General features: G+C 53.5%; 7 protein-coding genes across 7 annotated transcripts; 4 read left to right on the forward strand and 3 right to left on the reverse strand.

Moving 5' to 3' along the window:
* N7459_001482 (acetate--CoA ligase) lies at window positions 1-2,335 on the reverse strand (the record flags this gene model as incomplete). Its single annotated transcript, XM_056940667.1, has 6 exons — window positions 1-63; window positions 124-398; window positions 455-584; window positions 638-898; window positions 962-2,206; window positions 2,309-2,335. The coding sequence occupies 6 exons, from the start codon at window positions 2,333-2,335 to the stop codon at window positions 1-3; spliced, it is 2,001 nt and encodes a 666-aa protein (XP_056804947.1).
* A 3,766-nt stretch (window positions 2,336-6,101) lies between these two features.
* Window positions 6,102-7,650, forward strand: N7459_001483 (M20 family metallo-hydrolase; the record flags this gene model as incomplete). The annotated part of the gene is made up of 4 exons (XM_056940668.1): window positions 6,102-6,265; window positions 6,317-6,634; window positions 6,692-7,513; window positions 7,572-7,650. The coding sequence occupies 4 exons, from the start codon at window positions 6,102-6,104 to the stop codon at window positions 7,648-7,650; spliced, it is 1,383 nt and encodes a 460-aa protein (XP_056804948.1).
* A 423-nt stretch (window positions 7,651-8,073) lies between these two features.
* N7459_001484 (putative diaminopropionate ammonia-lyase) lies at window positions 8,074-10,332 on the forward strand (the record flags this gene model as incomplete). The annotated part of the gene is made up of 1 exon (XM_056940669.1): window positions 8,074-10,332. The coding sequence occupies one exon, from the start codon at window positions 8,074-8,076 to the stop codon at window positions 10,330-10,332; it is 2,259 nt and encodes a 752-aa protein (XP_056804949.1).
* Window positions 10,333-13,092: 2,760 nt separating this feature from the next.
* N7459_001485 (uncharacterized protein) lies at window positions 13,093-14,618 on the forward strand (the record flags this gene model as incomplete). Its single annotated transcript, XM_056940670.1, has 3 exons — window positions 13,093-13,190; window positions 13,250-13,346; window positions 13,413-14,618. 3 exons carry the CDS (start codon window positions 13,093-13,095, stop codon window positions 14,616-14,618), a joined length of 1,401 nt encoding a protein of 466 aa, XP_056804950.1.
* Window positions 14,619-14,737: 119 nt separating this feature from the next.
* Window positions 14,738-15,717, reverse strand: N7459_001486 (uncharacterized protein; the record flags this gene model as incomplete). The annotated part of the gene is made up of 2 exons (XM_056940671.1): window positions 14,738-15,483; window positions 15,582-15,717. The coding sequence occupies 2 exons, from the start codon at window positions 15,715-15,717 to the stop codon at window positions 14,738-14,740; spliced, it is 882 nt and encodes a 293-aa protein (XP_056804951.1).
* Window positions 15,718-17,202: 1,485 nt separating this feature from the next.
* Window positions 17,203-21,127, forward strand: N7459_001487 (C2 domain protein; the record flags this gene model as incomplete). The annotated part of the gene is made up of 5 exons (XM_056940672.1): window positions 17,203-17,562; window positions 17,618-17,653; window positions 17,708-18,082; window positions 18,142-19,629; window positions 19,685-21,127. 5 exons carry the CDS (start codon window positions 17,203-17,205, stop codon window positions 21,125-21,127), a joined length of 3,702 nt encoding a protein of 1,233 aa, XP_056804952.1.
* A 544-nt stretch (window positions 21,128-21,671) lies between these two features.
* Window positions 21,672-22,667, reverse strand: N7459_001488 (uncharacterized protein; the record flags this gene model as incomplete). The annotated part of the gene is made up of 1 exon (XM_056940673.1): window positions 21,672-22,667. The coding sequence occupies one exon, from the start codon at window positions 22,665-22,667 to the stop codon at window positions 21,672-21,674; it is 996 nt and encodes a 331-aa protein (XP_056804953.1).
* Window positions 22,668-22,892: the final 225 nt, after the last annotated feature.

Below are 22,892 nucleotides of genomic sequence, written 5' to 3' on the forward strand. Positions count from 1 at the left end.
TTACTTCTGGCGGGCAGCGTGGACAGTAGCAATGATCTTGGCCACGACAGAGGGATCCGACAGCTATTGAGACAGGTTAGCATTTGCTGAACATGATGCGAAGCGAGAATAGGAGGATCATACTGTGGAGATATCACCAAGGCTGTCTTCCTCACCGCTGAGGATCTTCCGCAGAATGCGGCGCATGATCTTGCCACTGCGGGTCTTGGGGAGATCCTCGACGACGAACACAGCCTTGGGGGCGGCAAAAGGACCAATGGACTTGCGGACTTGCATGACGAGGTCCTTGCGGACTTGGTCGTTGGTCTCATTACCCTCCTTCAGGGCAACAAAGGCATTGACCGTCTGACCTGTCAGCTCGTCGGCGATACCAACGACCGCAGCCTCGGCAACCATAGCTACGAGAAGTTAGTTTGTCTTGTGCAGATCGGTTGATAGGTAGAGAATCACTCACGGTGCTCAAGAAGAGCAGCCTCAATCTCAGCAGTTGACAGACGGTGACCTGACACGTTCACAACGTCATCGACACGGCCGCGGATCCAGTAGTAGCCGTCGTGATCGCGACCAGCGCCATCACCGGTGAACTAGACAGCCATTAGCTTCTTGAAGTTTTCAGCCTGATTGAGAGGGAACTTACGTAGTACCCCTTGTAGACATTCAAATAGGTATCCATGTAACGCTTGTGGGCACCCCACACGGTGCGGGCCATGCTGGGCCAGGGCTGCTTGAAGGCGAGAACGCCCTCCACATCATTGCCGGTGATTTCCTCTCCTGAGACGGGGTCAATGATCGCCGGCTCAATACCGAAGAAGGGCAAGGAAGCACTGCCGGGCTTAGTCGGGGTGACACCGCCCAGGGGGGTGATGACGTGGGAACCGGTCTCGGTTTGCCAGTAGGTCTGGAACAACGCAGTTAGCATTTTCGGCAGGAATGTCAACCAGTGGGATCAATCGACACGAACATCGCAAATGTGAGCTTCCTCCTTGCCGACGGCTTCGAAGTACCACTTCCACACCTCCGCCGCGATGGGCTCACCAACTGAGCCCAGCACACGCAGGGACTTCATCTTGTGGTGAATGTACTGGTCGCCTGCGCGCTTCAGCAAGCGCAGAGCCGTAGGAGCCACATAGAACTGCGTCACGTCGTACTTGTCGATCACGTCCCAGTAACGGGAGCAGTCGGGGTAGGCGGGGGTACTCTCAAAGACCACAGTTGCGCAACCCAGCAGCAGAGGAGCGTATACAACGTAGGTGTGACCAGTAATCCAGCCCACGTCCCCACCGCAGAAGTAGCGGTCATCCTCATGGATATCAAAGACGTATTTGCCGGTCATGGCGGCCCCCAGCAAATAGCCAGCCGTAGTGTGCATCACACCCTTGGGCTTACCCGTCGAGCCGGAGGTGTAGAGAAGGAAAAGAGGGTCCTCGGAGCTCATTGACTCCGGGGCGAGGTAGTTGGGGTACTTCTCGGTCTCCTCGTGCCACCAGAAATCACGGCCGGGGGTCCAGGGCACCTCGGCGCCGGTCCGCTTATAGACGAGCACAGTGGACACGTCGGGGCACTGCTTGAGCGCCTCATCGACAATGCGCTTGGTGCCAATGATCTTGCCACCGCGCTTGCCCTCATCGGTGGTGATGACCACCTTAGATTGGGCGTCAATGACCCGGTCCCGCAGCGAGTCAGAGGAGAAGCCCGCGAAGACGACGGAATGCACGGCACCGATCCGGGAACAGGCGAGGAACGCAATCACGGCCTCGGGGATCATGGGCAGGTAGATGGCGACGGTATCACCCTTCTTCACGCCACGCTGCTTCAGGGTCCACGCGACGCGGGAGACCTCGCGCAGCAGCTCGCCGTATGTGATAGTGCGGCCCTCATTGGGCTCGTCGGCCTCGTAGATGATGGCCACCTTGTTGGGATTCTTGAGCGCATGTCGGTCGACGCAGTTGAAGGAGGCGTTCAGGCGCCCCTCGACGAACCAGGCATTGTCGCCGTTTTCGAGCGATCCGAAGTGAGTGGTCTGGAAGTCGCGGTCAAAGGTGAGCAGCTCGCGGGCCATGCGGGCCCAGAAGGTGTCGGGGCTGCGGATGGATTCATCATAGAGCTTCTGGTATTCGGCGACATCCTTGATGTAAGTGCCGGTGGGATGCTTCTCGTGGAATGCTTTGGGGACGTGGAAGGTATCGACCTCGTGGGCCTCGAGCACCTATGGGCGATTGCGAATTAGCGAGAGCGCATTGGGGTCGCCGAGAGAAGTCCGGGCTCAAGTGGGCAATGGTGGGCCGCGGAATCCAAGGATTTTTCTTACCACGGAGGGTTTGGGAGCGTGCGACATAAATGGCGAGCTCTCCTGCAATGGAGACGGTAGAGGGGGAGAAGAAAGAGAAAAAGGGTTTTCAGTGTAGACTTCCCTAGACGATCAGTGACGTTAGTTCATCCCAGCGAAAAACACGAAACACGAACGCGGATCAATAAGCTCGATCACGATGGGGACTGGTGGGGACGATAGAGCAGTGATCACTTACTTGGACTCGAAGATGGGAGAGGAAGCGGAAGCGAAGGAACGCAAGAGCAGACGAAGTAGACGAGTTCACGAGTCCAGTCCGAAGCTCCAGGCCGCACTCGGGGGAGGCGCAAGGCATTTAAGATGCAGCGGGTGGAGCATCCAAGCCATTTGCGGCCAGAAATCCATCAGTGACCGCGGTCACCATTCGGGTCACGCGTGGGCCGTCCAACCTTCGCTTCGACGGTGCTGAACTCTTGCGCTCTGGATCTTCTGATGGTGATGGTTTCTGTTCAAAACACACTCGATGCTGGAGCAGAATGACCGCTGAGTATACATCAACTCTGCCCATCACCATCACCATCACCATCGCCATCGCCATCGCCATCACCATCGCCGTCAACCACCATCACCGTCCCCGGCACTCCTCGTCGGTTCCGGCCATGCGGGGAGCATCCCTTCCGTTGCTCCGGGGAAAGCTCAACCTTCGGGGTACCTCGTTCCTGTCCTGTCACCCTTTACGATCCATCAGCCAATGCAGAGTGACCACTTTCCACTTTCCGTACCATTTGTCCGAAGCGAGCCCCCCCGGATCAAGCTTGGCATAGGGTTCGGAGCGATGAGATCAGACCGAGCGAGTTCCTCTGGACCAGTCTATACATCGAGTTTCCCTCCGTTGCTCCCGCCACCCAGCAATGTCATTCCTTTGACCCTCGGGTCGATCACGGTGGGTGTTCCCCGCGATCCTACTCTTCCTACTCTTCACCTGCCAGGTATTCGTCGTCATCATCATCTTTTTCTCTCTCGCTGTGATCGCCGCGTGCGGATGCGGGGTGTGCTGAGTCAGCCCCCGGTGATTGGCCGCGTGCAGCCACCACTACCAACTCCTCCATTTCATTACGATTCCTATTAGGGCGCTGTCGCTGAACGAGTGTGCAAGTCTATTGGAGTCTGGCTGGAGATTAGGTCTGACCGCGATTGGGTGCATCTCGTGTTGGAACAACACATCAGCTGCATCCAGCACCCCTGGTGATGTTACCCACTCCGCCCGATCGAGATCACGGCGATGATACGGGCTCGGCCTGGGAGGAACCCCGACGAATGGAATACTCATCTGATCGAGATCCCACGAGGCACCATGCCGAGCAACCAGGCGCTAGCGTTGTGGACGAGGCGGTTGGGAAGGGTGGAATTGTGGAATTGTGGGGATGGAAAAAATAAGTGTGGGACCGGGCATGTACACTAAGAACGTATGCAGCATCGTACATAGTATACGTACAGAGGTCTCCTGTAGGATCGCGATGATCAGGGTTCGATTTGTGATACTGGGATCAGATTCTGATGTCTTGTTGAACAAGGATGTAGCCATGGGCACATCTCGCCGTATTGCCAATGGGACTCAACAGTCACGTCTCTTCCAGGCACTCCCGAACGGATCTCTCCTACACTGTTTACATCTCTCTAGCCGGAGGAGAATCGACACATTCAACCAGCAAGACCGCCTGCTCCACTCATCCCACTTCGGCTCCCAACAGAATCTGCTCAGGACAATCATTCCCCGCCGGACCAACCAGCCTCATGGCAAGCGCCCAATGATGCGTGATGGATTGCCCGCGCGACTCGGTGGGCCACGCCTGCGTGCCGGGTGTATCCCGAGAAAAGCCCGTGTTATCTCCTGTCTCCATAAATATCCAGGCTGTGGGGATGACTCCGATCGCTAGTCTGGGCCGAGGATGATCCCTTCGATTCGCCGCAACACTCATTGGTCCATCGCGCCCCTTCGAGATTCCCTCGGTGAGTTGGGGAGAAGCGCGGTCCGCGCCCGTCCGGTCCATTGCAAAGGGCGCATGTCGTCCACCAGACTAGGGAAGCAATAAACAAGGATGTGGAAGTGACCGAGACGCTTCTTGGCGCACGAAAAGTCGGTGGCATTACTCCTACACGATAGCGGTATCACCGATCGCAGCTGCCCTGGACAGCGTGTTCCGGGAAACCATGCTCCCCAGACATAGATTGGAGCCCAAGCTCAATCTCTGCTGTTTCGACGATCAGGTTGACTCGCTGGTTGACAATATTGGCAATGCTGATTTTGTTGTGTCTTCAAAAGCAGCATGGCGAGAAAGAGATCCCAGATAGTCGAGCTTCCATCAGGATGCATGCAGCTGATATGCGGTTCATCATTTCCAACTCAAGAACATGCTGCTTTGAGACCTTCATGTCTGCTAATCCTCTCATTTCTGTAGAAGCACGCGTGTAATGTCAGCAGCCTCGTCAGAGTCTGACAAACGCCGAGTCATTTCGCGAATCTGCGCCGTCGATGTCTGTCACACCCCACGCCTCTGATCGCATATACCTCAGTTGAGGGCGGAGTACACTGAGCTAACGATTGTCGGCGAAGACAGCCCAGAGTCATTAGCGCAGTCCACGCTCTCGTGTGAATACTCACTGGTCCTCATTTAAGTCGGAGTCCGAGTGGCGTGGCACCGCAGAGCACTAGTTCAATCGGAACACTCGCAGATCAGTCTTGTGCAGGACACTTAGGCATGGACAATCAGGCTCTTTGAGGAATATCTCGAGCATATTGCGCCAGAGACGCCATATTGGGCAATAAATTCACTGGAGCCTTCCGCGAATTTCAGTGATTTACAGTACACTGCATCCTAGCAACATTTGATATCAAGCTCACACGCCGTATGACTATCCACATTCATGATGACTAGAGTTTAATATATCAAGGCTGAGAAGACCATTCTACCAACGAGTGGTTTTTAACTCCACTTCTGTCAATGGTCCTGTGAGACACTGGGGCTGTGTATTCTAGTAGAGTGACTTCTTGTCCTCTCTTCACAGCGGCTACTCTCCTAGGAGCGCATCTGAAATAGCACAGATTTTACCTAGGATATACTTGCACCTTAAATCGGCCTGGTCACGAGAATCAACCCTCCTTAGGAGACCAGTGCTTTGGCAGTTGTTGTCTCGGAACGGGTATGTGCTAAATATGTCCCAGTGGTTAGGATGATTGGATTACCAGAATGGTTCCTAGAAGTCACAGCAAGCTGTGGTTGATTTTTTTTTTTTTATTTCAGGTTTATACACACTCGATTCTCTGTCGTGGCATTTTCTACTAGTATTCCCTTGTCGCAAAGAAGAATCTACCTGTGGAATGTTTGACATGACAGAACCTCACTCATCAACCGAGGAAACCCTTTTGTTGACTATGCAGAATATGCACAGTCTTCGAATTTTCGTCCGAAGACATTTCTAGTGCATTGGACGTGGTGCAAGTCAGAAAATAAGTTTCGGGTTTACAGATGTCATAGGAAGGCGCGCTTCTCGGTCCACCCGCCGTTGCCCGCTGGGTGTCGTTCACTTCAACCACTCCCTTTCGCCAGCCATCAGGTTGAATGACCCTTGGTCTCAAACCATTATCCAGCGGTGGATCTGAAACCTCTCGGTGCTTCTGCTCCACTCCCTGTTCGGAGAAGGCGCTATACAAGGGCGTTCGCCTCTGCCGAACTTCAACAAATACTTCCATGCTGGCCTCCCTTTTGCTCACCATACAAGTCCCTGAAATCGTTAGGGATTCCTGACTTGCAGCATGCGAAACACAAAATGGGCAATGCGGGCTCTGCGCTTCCATTCTGCAAGGTCGTTTTCTACATCCCTTCGCCCCCAAGGGTCCGGTCTTCAAATCAATTCTGAGCGCCTGTGGAGGACATTGCATGAGACATGCGATTGGGGCTTTGCTTACCGATATGGCGAGTATGTAATCCCCTTGACTGCATCGGAACCAGTAAGCTGACATAGCACTAGCAACGCGACTGATACGGGCATGGCTCGCTTGACACTCAATGATGACGATGCACGCGTCCGGAAGTGGTTCGCCAACGAGGTCCAGAAGCTAGGATGCTCTCTGGCTATTGACCAAATGGGGAACATGTTTGCGCGTCGACCGGGAAAGCTAAAGTCGTTGGCCCCAATGATCGCAATGGGAAGCCATCTCGATACACAGCCTCGTGGGGGTCGTTACGACGGGATCCTGGGTATTATGGCCGCTCTGGAGGTTTTGCGGACGATGAAGGAAAATGATTTTGAGACCAACTTGGACGTTGGCGTGGTAAACTGGACAAAGTTTGGGCTCCTAGTCAATGCCGCACTGGGGACTTCTTGCTAACAAACTACATTCAGCGAGGAGGGAGCGCGGTTCCCCAAGTCAATGTGCGCTTCCGGTGTTTGGGCTGGTGCTATTCCGATCCAGGAGGCCTGGGACTTGCGCGACATCCACGATCAAAATGTTACCCTGCAGTCTGAGCTTGAGAGACACGGGTATCTGGGCGATATTCCTTGTGACGCAGCTTCCGGGTTTCAACTGGGAGCTCACTTCGAATTGCACATTGAACAAGGACCTATTCTTCCAGCAAATGGTTGTTCCATTGGCATTGTGCAGGGCGCGCAAGGATACAGATGGTTAACTTTCACAGTCCATGGCAAAGATGCTCACACTGGAACAACACCTCTCAGTGCTCGTCAGGATCCCTTGCTTGCAGCTTCCAGAATGATCGCCGCCTCGAACGATATTGCCAAGCGACACGACGCATTGGCTTCTACTGGACTAATCAAGGTTCCTTCGAACGCCTCCACAAACACCGTTGCCTCTCAGGTTACTTTCACGCTGGATATTCGTCATCCGCAAGACAGTGTAGTGCAGGATGTCCAGAAAGAATGCCTTGATACATTCACAAAAATCGCGTCACAGGACGGGAAGGGGGTCTCGTTTGAGTGGTCTTTGGATACCGACTCTCCTGCGGTCAAGTTTGATCCAGGCTGCGTGGATTCAGTAAAGGCTGCAGCAGATTATCTCGTGGGACCCCAAGGGTCGATGCCCATGACAAGCGGCGCAGGTCACGATAGTGTCTTTACTAGCAAGCACTGCCCAACGGCTATGATCTTTGTCCCCTGCCGCGATGGTGTCAGTCACCACCCAACCGAGCATTGCACCCCAGAGGACTGGTAAGTCCAGCTTTGAGAGAATGAAAGCTTTGCACCTGCTAATCTTCCCCTGTCATAGTGCTGTTGGTACTCAAGCCTTGCTTGAAGCTGTTGTGCACTACGACAAGTGGCGATTAAACGAAGGCGCATCGATTTAGAAAGGCTTGGTCGATTTTATATAGCCAGAAAAATATTTAAGTTCTATTTTGAATCAAGTCCTACAATCACCTGTATTTCAGGGATCTAGCTTCTCGGATGACTGAACTGGGTGCTGCAAGCTAGAAATCGGAGAAGCTAAGTGTGAGAAATTCTTCAGGTTAGCAAGAAAGAGTTTGATAGTGTAGAACAAATATTTGGTACCGATGCCCTTCAATGGGAAAAAGTGGCTGTGATCGAGGGTCTCTATCAACTCCACCCAATCTGCGAAGCGATGTTGTCGGAAGGCGTTTGTATGTCCCGGGAAGGCTCTGGACATTCGACATGCCATTAAGATTAAGAGGCAACCGTCATAAATTCTACGAAAGTTTCCTTCATTTAATACTTTGAAGACGACACATGCCCAACCGACAAGCATCCAAAACATGTCAAGACGTCCGATTTATGTGAACCCCGCTGCCTCCGGCGAGCGCTACAACTACTCTCAACCCGTCGGTGTCGCTGAATTCCACAAATCGCTTCCCGGCTACGCGCCAACGCCGCTAGTGTCGTTGCCAGACCTAGCAGCCGAGTTAGGTGTGCAGGCGGTCTTTGTCAAAGATGAGAGCAATCGCTTCGGTCTCCCGTCATTTAAAGTTCTCGGCGCGTCGTGGGGTTGCTTTCGCGCCGTTGCGCAGCACCTTGGATTCGCGTCTTCACCGGGCGATATCGCTCTGGAGGATCTCTCTGCTCGAGCTCAGGAGAGCTCTATTACCCTTGTCGCGGCGACAGAGGGTAATCATGGCCGGGCAGTGGCGTTCATGGCCCGCGTATTGGGCGTTGACGCACAAATATTCGTGCCCCGCTCTATGGATGAAGCTACACGCGCTCGTATCGCGTCAGAGGGTGCCAGTGTATGCGTCGTCCAGGGAGATTATGACCAGGCGGTGCGGGAAGCCTCAGATCGAGCACGTCATGCAGAAGTTATCTTGATTCAGGACACCGCATTTGATGGATATGAGGAAGTCCCTGCATGGATTGTCGAGGGGTATTCGACCATGATGGATGAGGCTGAGGAGCAGATTGCTCTGCTCGGGTTGTCCACCAACGTGATGATTACGCCGGTAGGTGTTGGAAGTCTTGCACACGCTGTGGCACAACATTGCAAGTCTAGGAACAAGTCAGTCGTTGCTGTGGAGCCTGATTCTGCTCCTTGTCTGACTGCAAGCCTGCGTGCTGGGGAGTCAATTCCAGTGACAACCTCCAGTACTATTATGAATGGTATGAACTGTGGCACTGTCTCTTCTACTGCGTGGCCAGATTTACAGCGTCTGGTTGATGCCTGCGTGACTGTGTCCTCTTACGAGAGCCACTGCGCTGTGCAGTATCTTACTTCGAAGTCAGTTCCAGCTGGACCTTGCGGCGGTGCATCATTGGCTGCTCTTCTGCGGATGTCGAATGATGCACCTTCATTGTTGAGAGAAGACTCTGTGATCATTCTTTTGAGCACAGAAGGCACACGGCAATACCAGATACCCCGAGATGTCTCTGCAGAAGACGCCGTGAGTCTGACGCAAGCACTTACTCAGATCAACTCCTCAAACCCCACCCTCTCCATAAGTGATGGAGTAGGTGAGAGTGAGATTGCTGGTTATCTGGAAGCCTGGTTTGCCCACAGGGACATCGAGTTCCACCGAGTTGAACCTGTTGCCGGTCGGCCGTCAGTGGTTGGTGTTCTCCGAGGCTCAGGAGAGGGCCAGTCACTTATGTTCAACGGACACATTGACACCGTCAGTCTTTCCAGCTATGATAAAGCCGAAGATCCTATCTCAGGAAAATTGGGGGTGAAGAATGGCCAACAGGTTGTGTTCGGGAGAGGCAGTTTGGATATGAAGGGTGGACTGGCGGCAGCTCTTGCAGCACTGGCAAAAGTCAAGGCCAGTGGTCAAGTGCCTCGTGGTGATATCATCGTTGCTGCCGTGTCTGATGAAGAAGATGCCTCCCAGGGAACCCAGGATATTTTGGCAGCTGGATGGCGTGCTGACGCTGCAGTTGTGCCAGAACCGACCATGGGCGCCATTGCGACAGCCCACAAAGGATTCGTCTGGGTAGAGATTACCATGCTAGGTGTCGCTGCCCACGGATCGGATCCTGCATCCGGTGTTGATGCCATCTTCCACGCCGGGTGGTTTCTGCGTGCTCTCGAGCAGTACCAGTTGCCAGTGGATGACTTGTTAGGCCAGGCGTCGATGCATTGCGGGCTGATTCGCGGCGGCGAAGAACCTTCCTCCTACCCTGGCAAATGCACGATCACAATCGAGTTTCGGACCATTCCTTCGCAGACCGAGGAATCTATTCTGAGTGATCTTCGAACAATGCTCCAGAACATCGCACAGGATAACTCTGACTTCCGCTACGAAGAACCTCGCATCACGATGTCACGCCCTACAGCCAAACTTCCCGCAGATCACCCTCTAGTCCTGAAAACCATTGCGTGTGCTACTCCTGTATTTGGGACCCAGCCCGCGGTTCAGAGTGCCGCATTCTGGTGTGATGCGGCTCTGTTGGGTCAAGCTGGGATTCCATCTATTGTGTTTGGTCCGTCAGGAGCTGGCTTACACAGCAAGGAGGAGTGGGTTGAGGTCAAAAGCTTGCAGCAGATTGAGCAGATTTTTACAGACTTGGTGTGGGATTTCTGCGGCTAGATCGGAAAGTGGCCTGTATAGATAGATTACCACGATCGACTGCCAGAACAAGTGCCCCATTCGGATTCTAAGGGTAGGTCGTCATCCTTCTCATCAGCACGTGGTCGAGATTTGAAACCAAATAATGAGAACAGAAACTTGTCGCTGGATCGGACGCGCTGGTCTTATTCGAGAAATCCTTGGCATCCTGCAGCTCAGCCACAATGGAAGAAGTCCGTCGATGACGAAGCTGAGAAACCACAATTGAAACCGCCAAGCGTAGATTCAGAAGGAAACCAGAGGAACACGAATATCCTTTTCCTGGTCTCACTGCTAGCTCACAGCTAGATATACTGCCCAGTACCGCCAACATGAACGTCCTATTGTAGATAATCCCGATACAAGGCAATACGGCAATCAGAACCGGGGGAAATGGATAAAAGCACTGCTTCTCATTAAAAAGAAGATAGCTATTCAGAAATGCTAGGTCGCCAAAGGGATAATGCCGGCATTCTCTGTGCAAAAGTCGATCGCGGTTAATTGAAACATGCCCGCTCAGCCGCAATCCTTCTCGTCCCCATTGTTGACGGGCCCACCGGTTTGTAGGAGAAAATAACCTTGAAAGATCCAATGCATCTGCCCAAAAGTCGGCACAACCCACCTAGGGACCCTTTGGGGCAGTTCTAGAGTGAAACGGCAAGGCACACCTTGGGCCTCATTTGGGGCTAAAACCACCAATCTGTCCTGCTGAGACGCAACTACCAGGACTACCTTAATTGCCACGAGGCAACAAGTCAGCCAATGAAACGTCTTCCAAGCAAACCTCGTGATCGACCGATTGACGCAGTCTTGCATTTTTGTGGATGCATTGTTCCTGACCTAATGGCGCCAAATGCATCAGGCGTCCACCGAGCTGCAGCAAAATGGAATGATGCTAATTTCTTACTCTAGGGATTTAAGCATAAGGCCCAGTAACTAACAGCCAATAACCTTGAAGAACGAAGAGCCGAGCTTCAGCTATTCGGGATCCCGTAAGATCCGAGGGTTGTAGCGCCGAATAATTCCTATTCTGTGTTTTACACCACAGCCCTATCAGCGCTCTTATTCTTAAAACTACGGGCAGCGCAGATCGTACTCATTGCAGAATGGCCCCGTCGCATTGATGCCGCATCATCTACCTCATTCCCTCGTGAAGCTGGAGTTGTGTTGAATGGGTAGCTGATATGTCTTACAAGCAAAGAGAACCAAGGTGTATAAAGTGACAATGCTCATCCCACGGTGATAGTTTTCTCAAGAATCAGAGCTTTGATCTGAACCAACATTATCCCTTCTGTTCAAGTCAAATCGACTCTCCTTTCTAGGAAATCCCCTTTTATCCGCGTTATTCAAAATGATTGTCGGGGCATCTGGTCTAGAACTTCTAGGTGGCCGCAATGATGGCTCTGAGCCCTCAAACCCAAAGAGTACTTCGGCATCAAACTCTCATGGTGACATTAAAAAGGGTCACAAAGCACCCTCCCCAGGTTCCCAGGGGACGCAGCTTGGATCAAATGATAAGTCCTCGTCACCACATAACCCCGGCACAAAGAAATCAAAGTGGGTTAAATACCATTCAAGCCCCGTTCTTCGACTCTGACCAAGAATATTGCCTACAGGCCATGATCAATAACAGATTGGTCACACTCGCGTGTCCTCATTGGTTATTCCCTTTGGACATACTTTGTTTTAGAGTAAGAATCACTTTCATACACCCGACTTCAGATATGCTAAGATTTTCTCAAAGTAAAGAAGCGTCTTGAAGAGCTGGATGGGTTTCTGGGAGTTAAGTTATTTTTACTATAGCATTTCGCAATTGTCAGACAAGCTTGATTGTAATCCATACTTGAAAGTGGATTCTTGTACCTATAGATTAATTGAATAAACAGAGGACTGTACATCCATCACGAGGATAAGCCTTAGATTGGATACAAATCTTACTGTGTTTGGGAGATATCTAGTTATGCCGATATGTATCTATGTATCTTCCATGAGAGATCGGACTTTGACTTGATATAGCAGAACACGTTTAGCATTTCACGACCTTAACATTGGGGGTAGAATCCATGTTAATGCTACCATTGACAATTGCCTTTCCGTGAATCAAGGACTTTTGATATCGAAATAACATCCCATTTCCATTTACATTAATAAGGTTACCAGGGCTAATGCTGTCACTGCTGATTCAGCATGTTGCTGGACGGCGTTGGCGCTAACGCGATCAGGTTAGATCAGAATGAGTCAGTGACATCGAGGCCCAAATGAAACGAAATGGCGATTTCCATGTCACCGAGTTCGATGTGAATTGAATCCTTGGTGGGGAGCCAGTCGCTGTGCTATCTGCTCTAAATCTGCCGGTCGCAGTCTGCCAGCGAAGCGCGGCCGCCATGGATCGGCAGCCGGCGCCCGACTCCCCTCATTCTCATCCATTGCCATACTCTCTTCCTGACTCGGGACTACAAGGCATACTGGATGCTAATGGGCCTAGTGACTGGTTCAATACCGAGGCTTCAGCTGACTTGAATACTCTGGGTGATTTCTATTTCTGCTCATCAGAGCCGACCAGCTCAGAATGGATTCAAGAGACAAATTACGAATCCTTTCACGCATTCAGCGCTCCTGGCGCACGAGGCTATTCACATCTACATAATTCCGGGCTGGTAAACGATCTTATACCAGATCCTTCAGTGGTAAACCCAGAGACCACTTGTGTATATCCACCACAACCACCTCCAGATCTTACAAATGTCTCACAGTGGCTTGATGGCGCCTATCGCCCCCCAGTGCCTTGTAACCACTGTCGCAGACATCGGTTACATTGCCTCATTATTCAAACCACATCCGTGAATCCCAATCCAGTCGCCTCCTGCTCCAGTTGTGTGGCCCTATTCCGAGAATGCAGTCTCGCAAAGGGAGAGAAGCGTCCTCCCTCCGGCTTCGAGACCTTTACTCCAGTTCTAGGCCATCTGCATGGTCTCCCAGAACAGGTTGAATCTCTTGTGAGTATTTCATAACTAGAACGCCAGCTCCGCGATAATACGCTGACTATAGGTAACTGGACCAAGGCTTCATCTTCCGCAGTGGAGCACCCAAAAGAGCGGAAAGAACCAAAGTATTTTGCAAGAAAAGGAGCCAGGATCTTGCGGGAATGGTTTTACCAAAACCAGGAACATCCTTATCCAAACGAAGACCAGAAGGATCAGCTTTCGCAAGAAACAGGGTTCTCGCAGAAGCGGATTTCGACTTGGTTTGCAAACGCCCGTCGACGACAGAAGCAAAAAGTCAATGTGTCAAGCTTGGCAACAAATTCTCGCCCTCGAGCTGGTTCTCCCCTTGTCACGAGCACATTGGACTCGATGACTCCTATGGAGCGGTGGCAAGCATCACCACCAGAAGACGAGCCGGTCCCAGAGTCTGTAATCCAAGATGCTATCGCCGACATCGGAATAGGCGCTGGGACGTATCCGTCGCACTTCGATGCCTCAGCCATCGATCTTTTTAATTTCGACCAGGTCTCTTCTCATTTGTCTTCCTCGGTTTCCAGTTTTGGAAGCCGGGTGTCGGAGACATCGGAGAGTGCCTCATCAGCATGGAGTCACCAATCTGGAGGGCACGGGTTTTCATTTCCGCTGTTACCACAACCGCAAAGCACTGGACGGCAGCGAGGAAAACGGGCTTCAGGCGAAGCATCCCAGTACCAGTGCACGTTCTGCCCTCGGTCGTTCAGGAAAAGACATGACTGGTCACGACATGAAAAGAGCGTCCACCTTTCTCTTGACACCTGGGTTTGCACACCAAGCCTCGCGGATCTACAATCACGGTGGGACTCACAGGTAGGGGATGATCAGCAATATCGGGAGTCCGAAGTAGTCGAATGCCACTTCTGCGATACTCCGTTTCCGGGTCCCGATCATTGGGAGCATCACGAGTTCCACGTCTGCGCGGACAAGCCTTTGGCAGACCGCACCTTCAGCAGGAAGGACTATCTGTGGCAGCATCTACGCAAGTTCCATGGCTGCACCAAGATGCCGGTTTCTGACCTCGACGCCTGGCGCGCCATGGGTGTTAATGTGCAGAGTCGATGCGGGTTTTGCGATCGATCCCTTCCTACCTGGGCTGCTCGATCTGACCATCTGGCAGAGCACTTCAAGAAAGATGGAGCGCGCATGGAGCAGTGGATGGGCGATTGGGGACTGGATGTATCGGCCATGAGTGCTCTCCGAAATGCCGTCCTGCCTTCTCAACGGTCCTTGATGAGACAATCGGGTTGACAACCGCTTAGTTACGAACGGTCATGAATATGATTGAATAGATGAAATATAATCTGGCGTGGGACCAGCTCAAATTTTTGATGTTTCGCTAATCATGGATGATCCTGTGCAGCCGTGACCTAGTAGTCGATAGTCTGCCACTCCCGGTAGTACCAGCTTCCTAGACCCAGCATAAATATAACGAGACTGCCGTCGCGGATAATATCCTTGACAGCCTTGACTGCCATCCCTAGACCACCCTTTCCGCCGCTCATCAATATCCTCCCACTAGTGAGGAGTAACTCGCCAGTAACGAAGATCAAAAACGGGTTTTGTGCGGTGGCAGGTTTGGGTGGCGGGCTTCCAAACAAGGTCACGGAAGTCCCAATAACAAAGAGGAGGTAGGTGGCCACCCCAAGCGCAAAGAGAACATGTACGGTCTTCCAGATCTGAATACTCTTCTGCTCCTGCTCGGTGGGTTGTGCGGCACCGCCCAGCATATTGGCGAAGAAGGGCGGCACGCCGAGCGCGGATGCAATCGCGGCTGGGGACATGCCGGGTGCCTGGCCGGGCATACCACCGGCACCACTTGCAGCTCCCGGCGGGGGCGGAGGCGCGTTGGGGTCCCCTGGCATGGCGCCGAGGAGGGAGTTCAGGAGTTTGATAGTCGGGTCTTCCATATCCTCGGCTTGCTGGCCTTGGCCCTGACCTTGGTCCTGTTCAGGCGCGGACTGCCGGAGCATCGCGCGGAACGCTTCCTGCTGAGCTTGGAGGGACTCTGCTGACGGCATATCTATCTGAGGAGCATGCGAGGGTCGATTCTGCGGTACGGGGGATGGGGAGGGCGACACTGCGGGCTGGGGAGATGGCGAGGCCTCTTCGCGAACTGTGATGCGGGCCAGGTTAGCATCGGGTATTCAGTTCAAGCGACAGTGTCCCGGGCGGGAAGCGTGGAATATATGCCATCGATTATCTATTCCGTACCGGTTTGCGGAGTGCGACCGCTGAGACTGGTGATCTTGTCTAGACGCGCTGAACCTCCCTCCCTGATTTTGGCCTCGCGACGCTCACGGCGCTGGCGAGCAGCTCGCTGAGCGGGGGACTCTTCGGGAGTCGACATTTGGTGTAGCTTGTGTAGGCGGGACAACGGCAGAAATGCGTACGAAGTGACTTAGAGCTCAGGAATGAAGAAGTTGGAGATAGATCGGAAGTGTCGACTGTTTTGCGACGTAAGCGACGAGGCGAGGTGGGAGAAAGCGAGTTCCCGTGGCGATAAGAAAACCCGACTTTCCCTCATCGCAGCGCAGATTTCACCGCGTCCTCATCTCTATACGCCAACGAGCACACTATCACAGAAAATACCTGGACTTGACGGCTTTACGGCAGCCAGGAACATTGATGATGACTTGACTTGTGCGAAAATTTGTCTATATCCATCAATAGGGATCGGGTTTCAGACCTCTTTCCGTCTAGCCATATCACGTTATTAGACACGTCTCCTAGTTGGCTTTTAAGCTGGAGATGTAGAGGAGGAAATCTCTGTTGAGCTTTGAGCAAGCTGATCAGCATAGACTGTCGAACCAGCACGACATTACCCAAGCAGCCCAGCTGCCCAGAAGGGTGAGTGAGATCTGGGGGTTTCCGACAATGATCAGCATCCAGACATACGCCCAGACTGAGTCCCAATACTTACTTTTACTGCCTTGGATGCCCCGCTGATGTGAAGTAGATCTGCTCCGACAGGGCCTGATCATCATGCTCGCTGACTAGAAGTTGGAGTATCACCCTTATTCGATAAGAATGTGCCTTCACTGCTGAACTCGCAGTAGCACACCCACCAGTGTTCATCAAGAGTTGACTATGCTCCAAGGATAATCAATTGAATTTCCATGGTTTGATGATTGTCCTGTGGGCAACATTGGCGTTGGGAGTCATGGGCGAAGAGCTCCTGTCGTGACATCATCTATGGGGTCCTCATCCCTTCAAAGTCGAAGACGCCCATATCACTTTACAGAATATAGGCCAAAACGACAGGGATTACAGTTACATCTACTACAATGGACTGCCAAAATACCACAGCATAGTGAACCACGATCCAAATCAAGCATCGGACCTTCGAGGGACCTTCAAGTAACTAACTACATAGACAGCCCGTTCCATGAGCTCACATGCCAAGACTGGAATTGCACTGGCTTAGACACAGAGAACGACAGGTCAGCTCATCCACAATCCATGTGGAGATGCAAGGTGTATTTCCACCGCATCGAAGTCCTAGATTGACGATTGGACATGCGAATCGCAGCGCCTTTGACATCGTCATTTCCCGGCTTGCACCCACCGATGACGTAGTTCTGGGGAAGCTCCCGACGCGGCCATGCCGGACGCCTACGCCTTATGAGCCGAGACCCTGTTTTAAAATCCGTCTTGGGCGACTGGCGTTTCAAGTTCTTTTGAGTGATCAATTGTTGCATTTGGCTCACAGTCGAGACCGGGGCTGCTGTGAGAGAACCCTCATTTTGTCACCATACACCTTCACCAGTTCCCGGTCTGCTATCCATACCAATACTCCGTTGGCCCTCTTTTGCAGCAGCATTCCACAACCACAATGGCATCGAACGGCCAGGAAGCCGGCTCGCCGCAGCGGCATCGTGTTGGAGAGCACTGGAGCGGCGCCAATCCCGTCCCAACCGTTCAGAAGTTCATCGAGCACCTCGACCACGAGAAGAAAGACCGCGATCGCAGGATCGACCAGGAGAAGAAACGCACAGATGAGATCAACCAACAGAAGAAGCTGGATCGCACAAAGGGAGAGGGACAAGAAGGCAAGAATGGCGATGTGATGACCCATCAAGCACGCGAGGTGTCCCAGGCCAAGATGCGCACTGTCACCGATCCCACCACTGGCAAAGAGATTGGAGTCGAGGACCAAGATGAAACCTCCATGGAAGCTGTGAAGGATCCAAGGGTGCGCACACTATTCCGAGTGAAATATGGGTATAATTGGCTGACTTTGGTTGTAGTTGAATGTTCCGAATGCAAACCTTGGACGACCAACAGTGAGTTCCCCTACGAGGAGAAAGATAACGTGCGATACTGAGGGTTTACTGTAGGATGTCAAGACAAGCCATGACCAAGAGCTCTCCGAGTACAAGGAAAACCAAGACATCACTGCTCCTCCCGATCCCATTGCTGAGGGCACGACATCAGATGTCCCTATTCGTGGCGAGAAGACGAACGTGCTCTTCCATCCCACACCAACAGTATCATACAAGCCCATGTATGACCAAATGGAGAAAAGCGCGATGGGTCTCTGTGTTGCCATGCCGTTTGTAATCATCGTCCTGGGGAGGGTATTCGGTGGATCCCTTTGGGGTCTTATCCCTCTGGCCGCATGTATCGCCAGCGGTGTGTGGCTGTGGATGCAGGAGGTCGTTCGCAGCGGGAAGGATATGGAGTGGAGTAGTGAACAGCTCCGCGGCCAGATGGTACGTGACTACTTATTCTGACATTCCGATCCTGCGGATTCATACTGACAATCACCAAGGCCACTGCGAACCTTCTCCCTGAATCCGTGGAATGGATGAACACGTTTCTGGGGGTTGTCTGGGGGCTCATGAACCCCGAAATGCTGCAGCCCATGGCAGACACGATTGAGGATATCATGCAAGTTTCGGCTCCAAAAGTCGTTGAGAACGTTCGCATAGCGGAGATTGACCAGGGTAACAACCCATTCCGTATTCTGAGTATGCGTGCTTTGCCTGATGGGCATGTTCAAAATCTCAAGGATAACATCCATGATGAAAATATGAGGAACAAGGACCCCCAAGAAGCAGCTGCTGCCGAGGAGGGTGGGAGCTACTACAACATGGAAGCCTCCTTTGCCTATCACGCCAAGCCGAGTGGAGGCACTGCCTCTTCTAAAGCCCGCAACATGCATATGCAACTTGTGTTCTACTTGGGCATCCGGGGGTTGTTTGGAGTGCCATTCCCCGTTTTCGTGGAACTGATCGAGCTCGTCGGCACAGTCCGACTTCGCTTCCAGCTAATGCCCGAGCCGCCGTTCATGAAGGAAGTGACCTTCAGCCTGGTCGGCATCCCCCACGTCAAGGCTGGATGTGTGCCTATGCTGCGCAGAGGCGTGAACGTCCTGAACCTGCCACTGATCTCAAACTTCGTCAACTATGCCATCGGCACGGCCTGCTCCATGTTCGCAGCGCCCAAATCCATGACGATGGATCTCGGCATGATGCTGAAAGGTGACGACATCCACAAGGACACTCTGGCTCTGGGTGTGATGTGGATTCGCATCCACCGCGCTATCGGCCTGAGCAAGCAAGACCGTCGCGGCAGTGAGGGTGGTGGCAGCGACCCCTATATCAATCTTTCCTTCTCCAAGTACGGGAAGCCCATGTACTGCACTCGTGTGATCACTGACGACCTCAATCCCATCTGGGAGGAAACCGCAGCATTGCTGGTGACCCCCGAACTGATCAAAGCCAACGAGAACCTGAGCATCGAGCTCTGGGATTCAGACCGTAACACGGCAGACGACATCGTCGGCAAGGTGGAATTGCCAATCCGCGAGATGCTTCAGCACCCGTGCCGTATGTACCCGCAAATTTCTAGGTTGCAAGGACTCGATGAAGGGAGTGAGATGCCTGGCCAATTGCACTGGGAGGTTGGGTACTTCGGAAAGCCCAAACTGCGTCCTGAACTGCGCAGCGACGGCAAGAAGAAAGATCTGCCCGATAATCTCAAGGGTGATCCGACTTTTGAGGATGAAAAGGGCACGATCAATAACGAGGAGGAAGATGCCGTGATGCACACGCCACCCGACCCTATCTGGCCTAGCGGCATTGTCCACGTCGTTGTACATCAAATCGTGAATCTTCAGCTTGCCAACATCAAGGGAAGCGATGGTAACCGCAAGGGCAAGGAGTATGAGCCCGCGAAGCCCTTTGGTGAGAACACTGAAGAACAGGGTGGTAATCTCCCGACGAGCTACTGCAAGATCCTACTCAATGACCAACTGGTATGCTTCAGACGAATCCACCTTTCAAAGTCCCAACTAATAACAATCTGTCCAGATCTATCGCACGCGAGCCAAAGCTGTAAGCTCGAAGCCCATCTTCAACGCTGGAACGGAGCGCTTCGTGCGCGACTGGCGATCCGCCGTGGTCACCGTCACAGTACGAGATCAGCGATACCGCGAGCACGATCCCATCCTGGGCGTTGTGCCTATCAAGCTCTCCGATCTCTTCCAGACCACCTCGCAGGTGACCCGGTGGTATCCCCTCGACGGCGGCATTGGATTCGGACGTATCCGTATCTCACTTCTCCTCCGCCATGTGGAGACCAAGCTGCCTCCCCCCATGCTCGGCTGGGACGTCGGCACCTTCGAGTTCGCCTCTGAGAAGATCGTCGCGAAGAGCTACGGCCGGCAGTCCAAGATCAAGATGCGCACTGGTGGCAGCACAGGCAAGGTCCCGCGGCCCGTCTGCCAGATGGAGGGCAGCGATGCGGTTTACAATATAGCGGACGAGACGTTCCGCGACACACTGCGGATGCCTGTCAAGTTTAGGTACCGGTCGCCCGTGGTATTCGAGTTCCACTCCCATGGTAAGCGAGGCCCGGCGGCCTACGCAGTGCTCTGGCTGCAGCATCTGGTCGACAACCAAGAAACCGACATCGACATCCCGATCTGGACGACCAAAATGGGCGCGCGCCTGACGCAGAACTATGTCACCGAGCAAAACTGGCGCGCCAAGGAGGTGCCTGGCCTCGAGGACCTGACGGAGGTCGGCCGGCTCCAATTCAAGTGTCTGTTCTCGCCCGGCATCGACGAATCCCACGAACAGTTCGTCGTGAACAATGACTCGCGCGAGACCTTCGAGACCTGGGAGGCGTGTCTGGCCCAGGGTGTCCGGTCCCGCAGTGTTACGAGCGAGGTCCCTCCCGAGGTACAAGACAAGCATGAGCAGTCCCTCGTGGACGGCAGAGACATCCTCAAGCAAGCCGACCCGGCTGAACGGCGCCGCTGGCTCGACCGCGAGGGACACGATTGGAGCGGTGCATTCGGCGAGGACCCACGCGCTTATACGGACTCTGTTGGGCGCAAAGTCGCCGAGCCTGGACGGGACAAGCCTCGCCATGACCCGGTGACTCCGCCGCCACTGAAGGGGCAGCCATCTCGGCAGCCGAACTCTCTGAACGAAGATCAGGCTCCGGAGGGAGACGACGGTGACATCACGGGCGAGTCGGAGGAGTCTGAATCGGAATCCCTTTCGAATGGGCCTTCGACTATAAGTGGGAGCGCCGCGGCATCCTCGTCGCAGGCCAGTAATAGCCAGATGGACAAGGCCAACCGACGTAGTGAGCAGCGGCAGCAGCGTGGCTTGATGCAGTGGCGTCCTGCACGGAATGCCGTGTTTGCCAAGGATGAGGCAAAATTTGCCCTGCGCAAGATGAAGAAGAAGTTCGGTGCAGGTGATCTCACGGGCCGTGAGCCGGATGTTGAGACCGAGACCTGACGTTGCTTTCCGTGGAATCTTGTATAGTTGGATTTTGGAGTATACAGGGCGTTGACGGATTGAGTAGTCAACTAGGTAGTTAACTAGTTAGTCACAGTGCTGTGATATCACATCATCTTGTAGATGTTCTGGAAATCATTTTATTCTAATTTGAATATACCACGAGCTATGATGATCCGGCCAATAATTAACCTGGAAGGCGCTGATATGACTGAAGCCTCGCGCGCGGCATTTCCACGGCGTGTGGCTGCGTCCTGCCAAGACCTTCCTAGGTCAGTGGCTATCTCGGGCGTCTATTTCTAATCATTTCAGCCAACGGAGCCGAGGAGTCTCAATATGTGGAATTTTGCCAAGGGACGTAGATGATCGATTATTGATCTGCCCGGCGCACCGGGATGACGGAGAAATCGCTAGTAAATCAGAACCAGATAGACCACCAACGCCTTTAGATGATGACAGAACCATGATTCATGCAAGTATGCATCGCCATTATGCATAAAAAAGAGAAAAAGCAACCAGGTCATGGAAGTAGATCGAACACGCGTTATTGAGAGGATTTCGTTTCGACCTGCTGGTCGCCGACAGTGCACGATGACACTGCTGTCGAAACCAACGGCGTCGCTGGCTCAGACTGTGCGCTTCCTGGGCCTGTGTCTAGGGGCCCAAGGGTCCATTTCCACTCCCGACGCCGCTTGGCCCGGCCCTGATGTGGCGTGTGCGGCGTAGACGAAGTGTACGAGTCGGGCTCTAGCCCATCGAGCAGGGCCACCGCGCGCACCTGTCGTTCGATGCGCATAGTGCGCCGCTTTTTGCGTTCGAGCTTGGAAAGCGAGGTCTTGTCGGCCGATCCCTCGTCAGCACTAGTCTCGTCGCCGGAAGTGCTCGTTTCTGATTGCGACAGGCTCGAGTCCGACTCCTCACCGCCGTCATTGTCCTCGGCGCAGCGTGTAGGGGGACCTTGCGGCCCGGATTCGGCCTTGGCGTGCTCTGCCTCCTGTTTTTCTTCTTGGATGAGATCGAGGTGCTGCGCAGTGTATCGCTCGGTGCGGATCTCCTCCTCCAGGGGGAGCCGGTAACTGACTTGCTTCTTGGCGGGGAAGAAGACCCGACGAGTGCCTGCACCGCCGGGTCCACTGGCGCCCGCGGAGACGGATCCCGATCGTCGCCGTACAGCCGTGTCTAGTGGGGAGTTGCGCAAGATGCTTCGCAAGCCCAGAGGGAGTTGGTATGGAAGGCGGTAGTTGAAGGGGTTGCTGTTGTTGGGATGGAGGACGTAGGGAGAGATGGGCTTGCTGCTGGTGAAGCGGTGGTTGGAACTCTTCGACGGCGAGCCCGTGGCGGAGGAAGGAGAGGAGACATCGTAGGCGTTCTTGAAGGTATTGCGGACGGTGGGAGATGCACCAGTGCCCGCAGCGAAGGAGAGGGAGAGTCCGGTGGTAGAAGTGCCAAAGGTGCGCGGCAGAGCGGCGGTTTGCAGGGTGAGTTTTGGTCTGGAGGTGATGGTTCGAGAGTCACCGGGCGGCGATGACAGACAGGACATCGTGGACGAGGGACACGAAGAATGTCGCGTGTCAGAAGGAGAGTAGAAGGGACTCATGAGCATGACGTGAGGGGAAAGCGAGGGGGATATAGAGTGGCGGGGTTGCGCTAAGAATAGTCGGCGCTTGCAGACGCAATGTGACTGCGAGGAGGTTGGGGAGTGGAAGCGCCGGTGGACCACCGTGCAAGTCTGCAGGACGGCGACGTACTTCTGATTATAACGACG

This window comes from Penicillium hispanicum (genome assembly GCF_028827665.1).
Source record: "Penicillium hispanicum strain IBT 35686 chromosome Unknown utg000001l_segment0_segment0, whole genome shotgun sequence".
In the NCBI taxonomy this organism is placed as follows: domain Eukaryota; kingdom Fungi; phylum Ascomycota; class Eurotiomycetes; order Eurotiales; family Aspergillaceae; genus Penicillium; species Penicillium hispanicum.